The sequence below is a fragment of the Natator depressus genome, chromosome 3 (genome assembly GCF_965152275.1).
Source record: "Natator depressus isolate rNatDep1 chromosome 3, rNatDep2.hap1, whole genome shotgun sequence".
NCBI lineage: Eukaryota > Metazoa > Chordata > Testudines > Cheloniidae > Natator > Natator depressus.
The window spans coordinates 60,690,144-60,705,251 of NC_134236.1; the positions used below are offsets into that span (position 1 = coordinate 60,690,144).

At 42.3% G+C, this 15,108-nt stretch overlaps 1 protein-coding gene across 3 annotated transcripts in view; it reads right to left on the reverse strand.

Moving 5' to 3' along the window:
* The window catches only part of FILIP1 (filamin A interacting protein 1), a 167,176-nt gene that overhangs the window by 61,579 nt on the left and 90,489 nt on the right, over positions 1-15,108 (reverse strand). For all 3 annotated transcript variants that reach the window (XM_074947996.1, XM_074947997.1, XM_074947995.1), the window contains exon 3: positions 2,416-2,589. In XM_074947996.1, coding sequence (XP_074804097.1) covers positions 2,416-2,589 — 174 coding nt within the window. The remainder of the gene's footprint in view (positions 1-2,415; positions 2,590-15,108) is intronic.

Consider the following 15,108-nt stretch of genomic DNA (forward strand, 5'->3'; position numbering starts at 1 on the left):
GGAAATGGTTTATTTTTTTAATTTGTCTAATGTTATTATTAATTATATTGTTATTAATTATTATTATTATTTATTAGTATTCCAGCTATTTTTCAAACACTAGTTTTCTGGTACACGTGTATAAAGTTGCTAGGAAACAGCAATACCAAACATCGCTATTCACACTGCTACTTTCAGTGTTTTGTTGGGGAGAGGGCAACTGAATCTGAGTTCTCATTCAGTTTGTAACAAACTTCCCACTCAGCTAGACCCACACAGTACCTTTCTGATTATGTGCCTCCAACAAAAATATCACTAGGTCCTGCCCTGATCACACTCAGCCCACCCATTGTGGGAATCATGTCTTCTATAGCCAGGGCTGGCCAAGCTACTTGCTATTTTATGCTATCCCTGTAATGGGCTAACGGAAAGATGAGAACAGGATTGCAGCCCTTTTGAAACAACTCTAGATGATAAACAGGAGAGTCTGAGGTGCTCATTAAACTTCACAAAGGAGAGAGCCTGGCATCAGCTGCATTCTCATCTGGACAATAGACCTTTTTAAGCCAGAAAATATTGTAAAAGCAGTATTTTTATACCAATCATCTTCTAATAAATTCCTTGCTGTACAAGTTTTACAGAGAACAAAGAGTCCCTCCCAAACCATGGGACTCCATGGATACAGTGCCCTTGCCACCTATTACAAAAGAGTCTTGTTAAGTTCTTTTAGCATTGTTCAAAGTGAATATTTAATGTATCCTCCTGAATGGTACAATCTGTTTTCCCCGCTTACTCACCTCACAAATATTCCAGAAGATGTCACATTAAAAGTACGCAGTGTATTTTAAATTGTCTTCTACTAGACACAATTAATATGAATTGTACTGTGTTTCTACCCAGAGAGTCCTTGAAAAATTGTACATACATTGTGCCATATTATACATTTTTTGGCTGGCAGTTATCAGTGCTAGTTTTTTGACTTGTGGGTAGAGTTCATCAGCTGCACCGTTCCTATTCTGGTACTAAGCAATAAAGTGGCTGCATGCATCGTAAGACTCTTGGGTGTTCTGTGACTCACTTTTTTCCTATATGAAGCAAATGTTGGCATGAGTTAATATGGGGGTCTCTTGGCCAATTCTTATGAATACCTAGCCTCATAATTTGCACTGGACACCTTGAATATGGTGAGGGGATCTCAGATAGAATATACATGTATTTATAATGTGTCCTGACCCTTCTTTACATTTTTTTTAACATAACCAATCACCCAGGCATGTTGCATCAGTTTGATCACTCTGTTGACTCTAAATTCTGAAAAGATGTCATCTTATACAGTGGGTTGTTCAACCATTGTATCATTATTACTGTAATTATTGTACCATTATTACTGATGTATTTAGAAAAAGTAGAAGAGATTAACTAAAACCCTAGGGATGCTAGTCTTTACCTTAATAACTGAACTCAAAGATGGCCTTTTTTACCTTAAGAATGTGCTCGGTGCTTAGTTTTGGATACACCCTGTAGATATTAGGACCTTTTTCTGGTCTCCTACCTATTCTACACTGGTATAGCTTCATAGACTTCAAACCAAGGATCAAATGCTATAGGTCTAACTTAGAGCCTGATCTTGCCCCCTATGCGCCTGATTCTCCACACTGTTACACCATTTTAATGCTCATGTAACTTTGTTGACTTCAATGGCATTACACCAGCATAAAATCAGCATTATAACAGAGAATCAGGTTAACTGATGCCATTGGGTACAGGATTATGCCCACAGTCATCGTATTGACAAAATGACTGTTGAAGACAAACTTTCTAAGGACTGAGTAAAGACTACGGGATTTGGTCCCTAGACTTAACTTCTACACCTGATGCAATGATCCAGTCTCATGAAAATTGGGGTGGGAGGGAAATTTATTTTGCATGTGGATTGACTTCCGTGGAGTAATGTTTAATTTACACTGGTGTGAGTGAAATAGACTTCTCATCCTAACTGCTCACTTGATGATACTCTAACAGAAGACACACTGTCAAGAGCACTTATCACTACAGATTTGTACCTATTAATGGAAAGGAATTTAAAATGTAGAGTCAAAATGTAACCATTCACCATCCTGGGAAGGTTTGTCTTTGCTTAACTGCTTCACGTTCACTACTTAGGGGAGCAGGGGGGAAGGAGGGCAAAGTCCCCTAAAGAACATGAGAGGCTTTTGTTTTTGCATTCAGAGCCAATGCTATTATCATGGGGAACATGCTTTGGTGGTTTCGTAACAAGGAAATATTCACCTTCCCTTCAATTCCTTTTATTTGCATGAGCAGTGAACCCTGCATTTGGCTCTTGCTTTGTGCAATGACAGCAAGGTAAATGGGCACAGTCTATTCATCATGACTCATTCTATCCATCCTTTCTTGGGAAATTGGATAAGTTATTACCTCTGAAATGGGTTTCTCATAGACATCTTCCTCTACAGATTTTTCTTGGGCAAGGATGGCATCCCTATGCAACACTCGCAGCACGTTCTCTGGAGCTGCAGATCCATAGTGGGCCTCTAAAACTTCAGGTTTGGTTTTCTCTGTCTTCAGCATGTGGATGACATCTTCTCTAGCCTGCAGGATTTCAATTCAATATAATTAGACAACCTACAATCAACAAGCAAACCACATGTGTATTACTATAACTACAGTGTGTGTATATAGTACACACACAGAGTACATTGCGGGGGGGAATTAAAAGAATATTAAGATTGCAAAATCAAGCAGGTGGGAAATGCCAGAATAAAGATTGCCTTTGTAATCTTAATTTGACTCTTTGTGGGTATGAATTATTGTGCTGGAAATGGCCCAACTTGATTATCATACACATTGTAAGGAGAGTGATCACTTTAGATAAACTATTACCAGCAGGAGAGTGGGGTGGTGGGAGAGAAAACCTTTTGTAGTGGTAAACACCCATTTTTTCATGCTTTGTATGTATAAGAACATCTTCTGTATTTTCCACAGTATGCATCCGATGAAGTGAGCTGTAGCTCACAAAAGCTTATGCTCAAATAAATTGGTTACTCTCTAAGGTGCCACAAGTACTCCTTTTCTTTTTGCGAATACAGACTAACACGGCTGTTACTCTGAAACCTGTTTCCTACCATCACGTATGAAGTCTATGACATTCAGGGGTAAAACCTAGCTCTCCTGGGTCCCAGTCTAGGACCTTAACCAGAATAGAACATCCTTGTTCTTCTTACTACCTCCTGCCTCATCCACTGTCCATCCTGTGCACTGGATGAAGCAGGTGTCTTGTAGAACAAAGAATATATGATCATGTAATTAAACTACACCATACAGCACACACGAGGGGGCTGAATTAAGATTTCATGGGCAACTATAATTCTGTCATTTCCTAACGACTGAGTGCTTGACTTTGCAACCATAATGTTCTTTTAAAGTAATTATTGTATGTAAATTTCTAGATTTTTTAAAAAAGGGAACTGGAAAAATAAAATACATGGAACCATATTAACTGCCACATGGATCAGCAGTAAGGTTTGAATTAAGGACCTTTATATTCATAGCATGGATCTCAAAAACTTGAGCTAAGAGAGTAACTAGTAGTAATAAAGAGCTGTTAACATCTATGTGGACCAGCCACTACAGGGGGACACAGCGACAGTGGCTTACCTAATTATTTGCTGGACAACAGAGGAATCTTAGGAGTTTATTCCTGGCTCTGAATGGGAGTTTGTTCTTGTGGTTACAAATAGCAGAGCTAAGCACATTGATTTGACATGCTGTGGTTCTGCCATATCAGAAACAGAGGCCAGGTCTCAACTGTGTCTGAAGTGACTTTGTGCAATACCTGTTGCCCCACTGGTAAAATGGGGGAATGACACTTGCCTGTCTCTTAACGTGCAGTTATGAAGCCTTGCTCAATAAGAAGGGTTGTGAATTTCACAGAATTATAGTCAGTAAGTAGAGAAGAACTCATGCTTTCCTACTGGCTCTCTCCTTCCCTTAGGTCAAAGAGGCAGCTGCTGCTCCTGCCCCATGTAATGCTCAATCTGTGCAGAGCTGGGAAGACATTTCAGTGCACATGGAAGGTTCAGAGATTTTAGCAGCAAGCTTCTATAAAGCTCTAAACACACAAAGGATGATTTTCAAAGGCTTATAACTTGGATGATTTTCAAAGGTGTTATAACTTATAACACACAAATCTGGGTGTGTTTTCATGGGGAAGAAAAGGTACCTCTCTGTCCCCAGGACTATCACTCTGCCAATTTTACCATGGAGGCACTAGAGCTCTTCAAAGAAAAGGCTTTTAACATTAGCAAAACTAGCTCTTTTCCCTAAACTTAATTCCTGGAAACAGCTGAGCCACTTTTACTGATACTTAAAAATTGAGCCTGAGGTAGAGAGTAAGCAGCCCACATAAGAACATTAACAGTTATAAACAACTAAGAACAGGGGCTTCTAATGGAAAATATTAGGCAACCAGGTATTGCAACTGTCTCTTCCTGTAATATAGAGAATTCATGATAGAGGAGTATAAATGTTTTATCAGCATGAGTCTGAGGAAGCCACATTACTTATGAGTGACAAAATGAATTATACAGGTCATCCCTAACTTATGCCAATAAAAGCTGTACACTACAATCCATCATGTACTCTGTATAAGATTCTTACAGTACATGAAAAAAGTTATTGTAGGAATGCTTTAGAGACGTTAAAGAAAATTTATCGTGACTATTTTTCATACTCTTACTGTAACAGCAGGTACATTACTTATCATGAGTTCAGTGTTTCTGGGCTCAGAGGAAGCCATAAAACCCTCTCAAAGTGGAATGAAACAGTTTTTCTATGCATATAAATATCACAATTTTCAAATCCATTCTCCTGGGCCCTTCCAAAGGAAGAAGCGAGTATTGGATCCCACAGAAAAGCAGAAAGCACTGCAATGCTGCGAGATATTGGATGATTAATTTGTGATGTTCTGCCCTCTACTACAGGACTGAACATAATTTGAGGGGGGAAACAAGTAAATATTTCTCTGTGAGGTTGATTTTATTTCATATATACTGACAACTCATTGAAGATGTTTTTGGAATGTTAAAAAGTTCAAAGGAGGATGGGAAGATGGATGGACAGGGGACAGATGAGGTGCTCAAAGATATATGATATTAGTTCTTCACATAGTTCTATGACTTTTCACATGGATATCACCATATGTGTATATATTTACAATATGTGATATATGTCCATGTCACATTTACTGTATATTCCCTTGTATATATGTGTGTGTATGTGTGTATAAACGAATAAGTGTGTGTGTAGATATAATATGCTCATTGTTCATATCCTCATCTTGTCAGGGGTATCAGCTAGTTCATCAAGTACTGTTTCCTTGTATGTTACCATGGGCTTATGATAACAATTTATGAAAAGCAAACTAACAAACAGATACTCCACTGAGGTTACTAGGAAGCATCAGAGCAAAAATAGGTCTGTGCTAATAATAAACTGAACACAAATTGCTTTTATCTGGTAAGACACAAATCCAGGAGTGGGAGGATTTTGAAGTGCAACTGCTCTTAAATCTTAATGGGCTACAGGGTCACAGACAATAGTGTAGCTTTCAGTAGTTCTCAGGATTTCAGTTAGTCTCCCTACAAACTCCTCATAATGATTGCATGGGGAATTGGCTAAAATAGCTGGCCTGTGAAATTAATGATTTCATGCTTCCTCCAAATGACTAATTTTCCACTTAAACAACAAGACTAGTCCTCATGTTGCTGTTTTGTTTTACGGTATAGTGAAAAAGTATATAATTAAAATAAATTTTAGGACACAGGCCATTTTCAGATAGCAAGCCAAAATAGTCCTGTTGGGAAAGAGCTGGGTTGCCTGGGGTACCATACTTGGTTTTAAAAAAAGAAAAAGAAAAAAGAACCGAGGCAGATTCTCCACTGTGAAGTACTTTTGTTGAAGTACTTCTTGGCTATGTCTTCACTACAAAGGTTCACTGACAAAACTTTTGTCAGCTTACAGCCACCGACATTCCTATATCACAAGAGCTTGTGCACATTTGGCTGCTTTTGTTGTTGCCGCACATCGTAGCCACTAGTGGTTGTGTCAGCGGAAGATGTAGTGCACTGTGCGTGGACGTCCCAGTATCTTCTGCACCACTGTCCGATGCAATGCTTGTGGGACATTTTGCAGCGCATTTTGGGATGCCAGCATAGTGCTCAGATTTATGGGAGCTCCCCCATAATTCCATCCCATAATTTTCATGCCATTTTTAAAAATTCCCACAGTTCCTCATGCCACTTTTCTGTCTATTATGTCACTAAAAGAAACATGAATCCTGAACAGCTCAGGGGAATTTTCAAGTCTGTTTTAGAAACTCAGTGCACATTGAATTTGTGGAACTTCCGCTACCAACTGTAGTGCTGCAATGAAGATAAGACAATTGAGGAGGGGTAATGTATAAGGTAGACAGTGAATTAAAACTGAGGGTGTTGCAGGCATTTGCTGACCAGCTCCACACAGTAGAGTGGTGCTTCTACGCTGGAGCAGGGAGCACTGAATGGTGGGATCGCACTGTGATGCAGATTTGGGGTGACCAGCTGTATCTGCAGAACTTCTGGATGCAGATGGCCACATTCCTGGATCTGTGTGTTGAGCTCACCTCAGCCCTCTAGCACAGAGACATTACAAGGAGAGCTGCTTTGACAGTGGAAAAGCGGGTGGCAATTGCACTCTGGAAGCTGGCAACTCTGGTTGGTAGGTAGTCACTTTGGTGTTGGAAAACCCAGTGGAGTGGTTGTCAGAAAGGTGTCCAAGGACATAAGTATCTCTTGATATGCAGACGTGTGAGTCTGGGCAATGTGCAGAAAATAGATGCGGGATTTGAAGCTTCCTGAACTATAGTGGGACAATAGATGGCACACATATCCCAGTTCTGGCAAACAGAGACTCTATCATCCCAACCGGTGGGTATTTTCTTTTATGTTTCTTGTTTGTTTAAGGACACAATGTTACTTAATATAAAACACATGCGAGGGCACAAGCACAAGGAAGGATTTCAGATTGGAAGTATACTCGCATATAAAATCACAGCCTGCAGTCTCCAGTGGTTTTTGGTGGAATAAATGGGGTTTTCTGGCACTAGAAAACCATTTCTCAACTCCATTCCCCTTGTCATTGCGGTGAGTGGGAACATTCAGAGATATGAGACAATCAGATATTACAACAATTTCTAGTCAATCGAGATTTTATTTTAAAGTTTGAGATTATTTACACAAGAGGTTGAGAATCACTGTGAGGAACTTAGAAAATGGACGAGTTTTCACGTTTAGAAAATCACTTTACCTTTTAAATTCACTCATAACTTAAAATTGTTTGATATGAAAACTCCAAACCAATTTTATATGCTATTCAGATTGTATGTTCTTTAAAGCTGGTACCATATCGAATCTTCCTTTATGCTGTACAGTGCCTACCATGTTGCTGATGCACTAGCAGTAGTTTTCAAGGTGAACCAGCACAAAAGTTACTTTTACCTAGTTAGAGTAGAAAGGTTTTTAGTTACTAGCAGTTTTTGTTTCACCTGGGAGCCATGTGAGGGGCTCTGTGTGTGAACTTTTGAGGGGAGGCTTGTGAATGTTACAAACTCAGTTCCACCTAATCTGAATTTAAGGCCTAAATTTACAAAATAAATAAAATAAATAAGCCATTGCATTTGGGTGCCTCCATTTTTCGGTGCCCAACCTGAGAATCCTTATACCTGTTTTTCATACTATAAGAATAAAGGGCTACCCAGTAAAAATCAGACACAATACAATTTGAAACTGATAAAATGAAATAATTTTTACACAACCTACAGCTAGCACATAGAACTCATTGCCACAAGATATTAAGTCCAAGATCTTACAGGAGTAAAAAAGAACTGGACTTTTATATGGATAATAAGAACTTCCACAGTTACATTAGAAAGGATAAAAGTATAAGGGATATATGCCCTCATGCTTGAGAGCCTAAGCCAAGCACTAGCTTCTCTGTAGTTAGGCAGAAAATGCCTGTTTTCTGGCTTTCCCATTATTGTCCATTGTGAATATTGTTATATCTTCTTCCTCTGAAGCATTGGTTCTGGCCTCTATCAGAGAGGCTAGTGGACTAGATGAATCACTGGTCTGATCTAGTATGGTAATTCCTGTATTCTTAATAACTAGGGACCATATTGTTGAAATTCACACATGCAGCTGGTGAGGGTTTTCAACTCAAAGGTAGAGAGTGACCAGGGCCAGGGTCAGAGCCAGGAAGCTATGGAATTTTAACTCTGGATTTCCTGAGTTTCCAGTGTTTAGGGTTTTTTATATAACATAGAATCATAGAATATTAGGGTTGGAAGAGAACTCAGGAGGTCATCTTGTCCAATCCCCTGCTCAAAGCAGGACCAACACCAATTAAATAATCCCAGCCAGGGCTTTGTCAAACCGGGCCTTAAAAACCTCTAAGGATGGAGATTCTACCACTTCCCTAGGTAATCCATTCCAGTTCTTCACCACTCTCCTAGTGAAATAGTGTTTCCTAATATTCAACCTAGACCTCCCCGACTGCAACTTGAGACCATTGCTCCTTGTTCTGTCATCTGCCACCACTGAGAACAGCCTAGTTCCATCCTCTTTGGAACCTGCCTCCAGGTAGTTGAAGGCTGTTATCAAATCCCCCCCTCACTCTTCTCTTCTGCAGACTAAATAACCCCAGTTCCCTCAGCTTCTCCTCGTAAGTCATGTGCCCCAGCCCCCTAATAATGTTTGTTGCCTTCCGCTGGACTCTCCAATTTTTCCACATCCCTTCTGTGGTGGGGGGACCAAAACTGGACACAATACTCCAGGTGTGGCCTCACCAGTGCCTAATAGAGGGGAATAATCACTTCCCTCGATCTGCTGGCAAGGCTGCTACTAATACAGCCCAATATGCCGTTAGCCTTCTTGGCAACAAGGGCACACTGCTGACTCATATCCAGCTTCTCGTCCACTGTAATCCCCATGTCCTTTTCTGCAGAACCACTGCTTAGCCAGTCGGTCCTCAGCCTGTAGCGGTGCATTGGATTCTTCCTTCCTAAGTACAGGACTCTGCACTTGTCCTTGTTGAACCTCATCAGATTTCTTTTGGCCCAATCCTCCAATTTGTCTAGGTCACTCTAGACCCTGTCCCTACCCTCCAGAGTATTTACCTCTCCCCCCATTTTAGTGTCATCTGCGAACTTGCTGAGGGTGCAATTAATCCCATCATCCAGATCATTAATAAAGATGTTGAACAAAACTGACCCCAGAACCGAACCCTATGGCACTCCGCTTGGTACTGGCTGCCAACTAGACATCGAGCCATTGATCATTGAGCCTGACAATCTAGCCAGCTTTCTATCCACCTTATAGTCCATTCATCCAATCCATACTTCTTTAACTTGCTGACAAGAATACTGTGGGAGACTGTATCAGAAGCTTTGCTAAAGTCAAGATATATCACATCCACCACTTTCCCCATATCCACAGAGCCAGTTATTTCATCATAGAAGGCATCTATTAATATTGTGTTAAAGGACAATATTTCTCATCCTTGACAATCACATTCTTTGGTTGGGAATTTGAGTTTGGGGTTACAAAGGAGCCCGAGGGAGTAGTTTCAATGGGATTTCAGTGCCTGACAAATTAGGCTCTGCTGAAAAGTTAACCCTTGATATTTCTCCCCCACTTAGCATATAGAGGCTAATCTGGTTGAAAGAGCTGGGTAACTGGTAACAGGTTCTGGAAGAAGGGGGTTTGGGCTGAGTGTGATCTGTCACGTTATCTGTTTTGCTATCTCAGTGTGATCTCCGGTGTCAGCTCAGCACTGAGGAATCATTTATGCCTTCTTCCTAATTCTTCCTGAGACTTGAAGGGAGAACAGTAGGATGCATTCCCCCCCAAAGTGAGTCAGAAATCATGTGGTCCTCTGGTCTAAAGCCTCTGAGAATAGCTGTTTAGTGAGCTGTTGAGGATTTAATTTGAAAAAGAAAGCTGTCTGTGAAGCTGAAGATTACAAAGGGTGAAAGACGATGTCTGACTTCATCATGGGAGGATACAGCTCCATTCTAGCCTACATCTTGGAGTCCCTTTCTTATCACTTCCCTTCATTCTACCAACACTGCCAGCCTCACTCCCCTTCATGCCCTCTTCCCACTTCTAGCTTTATGCCTTCATCCATGCTATTACCAGTGGTTGGAATAATCTTTCAATCACATCCTCTCCTCATTCAAATCCTTTAATAAAGGCACACTTATTCTGTAAGACCTTAACACTAATATTTGTCAAGTGCCTTCTCTATCCCAACACATTATAAGAAGAAGAGAGGAATGGGAGCAGAATAAGAGGAGAAAAACATTCCCCAAATTACAAACTAACACTGCCCTTCTCCTCTGGTCACCCAACATATCTGTCTTCTTTACCACTGATGTGGCTTTGATATTGTTTCTTGTCCCAAACTGACCATAGTTAGTGCTTTACAAATAATAAATAGCATCACAGATGTTTTAATTTTGTATAAAATATTCTTGGCCTGATTCTCATTCTGATTCTCACCACAAAGTTCCATTTACACCACTCTGGCCTTAAAGTTGGTATAAATTACACGGTAAATAAGGGCTTTGTGAAAAGGAGTCAGGCTGAGAACATTTTATGCAAAAGAGGCAGTTACTCCTCTGTGCAGTAACTGATGTTCTTTGAGATGAGTGTCCCTGTGGGTGCTCCACTCCTGGTGCTGATGTGTCCATGCACTTTCGCTCAGAGATTTGTACACCAGTACCCACACGGGCCTGCCTCATGCGCTGCTGGTGCCTTAACAGCGTGTGCGTGGCCATGACGACTCAGTTCCTTCTCTACAAAGGAGACTGCCCCAAACTCCAAAGTAGAGGGGAGGAGGGTGGGTAGTGGAGCACCCACAGGGACACTCATCTCAAAGAACATCAGTTGCTACACAGGTGAGTAACCTCCTCTTCAAGAGAGAGATGTCCCTGTGTGTGCTCCTCTCCAGGAGACTGAACAGCAGTATCTCTAGGATGGTAGGGACTTCAGATCTGGTAAGAAAGCTGTAGACAGCACAGCTCGGGCCAGTTGAGTGTCAGTCAAGGGTCCCCGAGTAAAGGCATAATGTTTGGCAAAGGTGTGCTTCAAAGCCCAAGTCGCAGCCTTGCAGGGGAATGTTATGTAGGAATGCAACAGATGTTGACACAGATCTGGTAGAGTGTTCCTTAATAGAGGTTGGAGGATGTATCTTCTTTAGTTGGTAGCATAAACAGATGCACTCCAATATGCAGTTGGGTATTCTCTGGGTGGATAATGATTTGCCCTTAGATCGCTCTGCGACTGAGATACAAAGTTTAGGGGAAGCCCTGAACGGACTAATCCTATCCAAATAAAAGGACAAAGTTCTGAGCACATCAAGTGTGTGCATTGCTGCTTCGAAAGAGTTCGCATGCGGTTTAGGAAAGAAGGTTGGTAGATGGATGGGTTCATTAAGGTGAAAGAATGAATGTACCTTCAGGAGAAATTTTGGGTGCATTCGGAGCATGACTTTATCCTTAAAAAAGATGGATAGGTTCATTAAACTGGACGGATGAATATACCTTCAGGAGAAATTTTGGATGCATTCGGAGCATGACTTTATCCTTAAAATAGATAGTATACGGTGGGTCAGCCATGAGAGCGCCAAGTTCTACATGTCTGGCGGATGTAATTGCCACTGAGAACGCAGCTTTCATAGAGAGGTGTAGTAGAGAGCAGGATGCTAGCAGTTCAAAGGGCTTTTGCATCAAACATGTGAGGACCAAGTGGAGGTCCCATGGCTGAGTGGGTGGTCTGATGGGGGACAGGGTCTGGATGCCTTTGAGGAATCTTTTCGTGGGGTAGGCAAAGATAGCGGTGTCACCGATGTTCCGGTGAAATGCTGTGATTGCTGCCAGATGTACCTTTATGGAGCTGAAGGAGAGCCCAGATTGTTGGAGCTCCAGAAGGTAATCCAGCACGACTGGAAGAGGTGCGGAAGTAGGAGCGATTTGCCTGGCAGAACACCATGCCGTGAACCTAGACCACTTATTGATATAGGTGGTATGTGTAGATTGTGTCCTGCTGTGTAATAGTACAGTTTGCACCTGCTTGGAGCAGCCTCGTTCTTCGTAGGAGAACCATTGAAGAGCCATGCCTTGTCGTGGAGCATTGCTATGTTTGGGTGGTATAGATGGCCCCTGAGTTGGGACAATAAAACAGAAGCAATGTTGTCGGTCATGATCCTGATCTTTTGTTTCTTGATGAGTGGGAGAAAGTGGAGGCAGGCGTTGTGGACCACTCACAGCTCTAGAAGATTTATACGCAGTAAGATGTCTGTAGGGGACCATAATCCTTGAGTGGTATGGTGACCCATGTGTGACCCCCAACCAGCGAGGATTGCATCTGTAGTGATTATAATTGAAGGGGATTCCTGTAAAAATGGGACCCTGGAACAGAGATTGTGTAGTCAAGTCCACCATATGAGTAAGTCCTTGATCTTGGTAGGCATGATGAGAAGTTTGCATAGTCTGTGTACACTTGGTTTGTAGACTGTGGCTAGCCAACCTTATAGGCATCGCAAGTACAAGCATGAGTTCTTGACCACAAAAGTGCATGCAGCCATGTGGCCTAGACGTTGTAGGCAATTGTGAGCTGTGACCTGTGGGCTGTTCCGCAGTTTGGTGACCTGATTCTTTATGTTGATGAATCTCTCAGTTGGAAGAGACACAATGCTAGTTGTGGAGTCAAGGTGTGCACCTAGGAACTCCAGACATTCAGTAGGGATTAATGTGGATTTGTTTGTGTTTATTTGCAGGCCAAGTCCCTGAAAGCAGTCGATGGTCATCTGTGTAGTTAGGATGACTTCCTTGCAGGTTTGCAACTTGAGGGGGAAAGGTAAGGGAAGGGAAGATTATTATTCCTTTTTTCCTCAGTTGTGTGGTAACCCCGTGAGGATCTTGGAGAAGATACAGAGTGCTGTTGAGAGACTAAAGGGTAGGACCCTGTATTGGTAGAGGTTTGTTCCCAGAACAAATATGAGAAAACGTCTTTGGGCAGGGTGTATAGATACGTGAAAATAAGCATCCTACAGGTTGAGGGCTGAAAAACAATCTCCCTGATCCAATGCTGGAATAATGGTCATTAGGGTAACCATTTTGAATTTTTGCATTTTGACGAACTTGTTAAGTTGCCTGAGGTCAAGAATGGGTCACCATCCCCCACTCTTCTTTTGCGTCAAAAAATAGTGGGAGCATTTTTCCCTGTGCTGATTGGGTACCCTCTCCACTGCTCCTGTTTGCAGAGGATGTTGTACCTCTTGGTGGAGCAAGTGGTCATGAGAGGGGTCCCTGAAGAGGGACAGGGAATGAGGGTGAGGGGTGTATGGACAGAAAAGGGATGGTATAGCCCGATCGGATAACCTCTAGGGCTCATCTGTCCATAATGATGGCTCACCAGTTGTCATACAATGGGGGCAAACGGTGACCAAAGGGATGAATAATTAGTGTGAGCACTGGAGTGGGTGGGAGGTCTTCTATGCCCTCGACCAAGGCTTCAGATCTGCTTGTTAGGTGAAGGAGGTTGGGATGCTGCTGATGGCGGGGGGAGGGGGGCGGCGGTGTTGAGGCCTAGGTCTCTGGTGTTGATGCTGTTGCTGATTGTATGGCTGTTGGTGTCTTTGTTGTGTGTACGCCGGGTATCGTGGGCGTTGGTAAGGCAGATACCTATACTGTCTCATTCTAGAGGCCTGTGTATGGATGCCTAGAGATCTCAGTATAGCCTTGGAATCTTTCATGGTGTTCAGCACCTCGTTGGTCTTTGCTGCAAATAATTTCTCACCATCAAAGGGGAGATCCTCCATGGTGTTCTTTATCTCACGTGGGAAAGAAAAAGAGTTGAACCATAAAGCCCAGCGCATAACAACAGCCATCGTGGTGGACCTGGCTGTGGTGTCCGCAGCATCAAGGGCAGCCTGGAGTGCCATGTGGGAAATTATTTGCCCTTCAGAGACCACTGCCTTAAATTGCTGTCTCTTTTCTTCTGGAATATCATTAATAAATTCCATGAATTTCCCGTAATTTTTATGGTCGTATTTGGCTAGGAGGGCAGCATAGTTTGCCACCCTGAATTGCAGTGTGGAGGATGCATAAACCTTGTGGTCAAATAAATCCATTCTTTTACTGTCCCTGTCAGAAGGAGTGGACTGGAAATGCTGCTGCTTGTTTCTTTGGTTCACCACTTCGACTACCAGTGAGTTTGGAGCTGGATGTCTGAAAAGAAACTCTGAGCCCTTGGAGGGAACATAGTATTTCTGATCTGCCCTCTTGCAGGTTGCGGGTACAGTGGCTGGAGTTTGCAGATATTCTTGGCTGGGTCCATGATAGCTCCATTGATCAGGAGGACAATCTTGGAGGAGGTCGCAGGTTACAAGACATCTGTCAGTTCATGCTGAGTCACTGACACCTCCTCCATAGTGATCTTGAGTTCGCTAGCTACCCTTTTAAATAGTTCTTGAAAGTAGGTGAAATCATCTGCCATTGTCAGCGGGTGGTGGCATAATAGCCTCAGCAGGTGCGGAAATGGATTATTGTTATTTGGAGAGGTATCGGGTGGCACCTCTTCTGTATGCACCACTGCAGGTTCCTCCTGTATCTCCAACAAAGAGGTGTGCGGAGGAGATTCAGTGAGTTTGCAGTTTGGTCTCCAAGCCCACTAAGTCTTTAGCCTCTCCAATCAGACTGCTGGCAAAGCTGCACTTTAGTGCTCATTGAGGTGGTATGTTTTGGGATAGGACACTTGTCCACTGCAAGCTGGACTGAATGAGTCAAACTTGCTTCACATAAACCACCAAAGAGCCATTAGATTATATCAGTTTTCAGTCATTACCAAAATGGGCTGGATTGGAGTCAAACCAATGAGTCATTGGTGAAAGTAAAGCTCATACCAAGCCCTTGAGCCAATCAGTTTCTTAACTTCTTTCTTCAATTCTGGCTCTGCATAACTTGCCTTCCTGCTAACTGGCGCCACATCTTCTCAGAGCTACCTGCCTATCAGT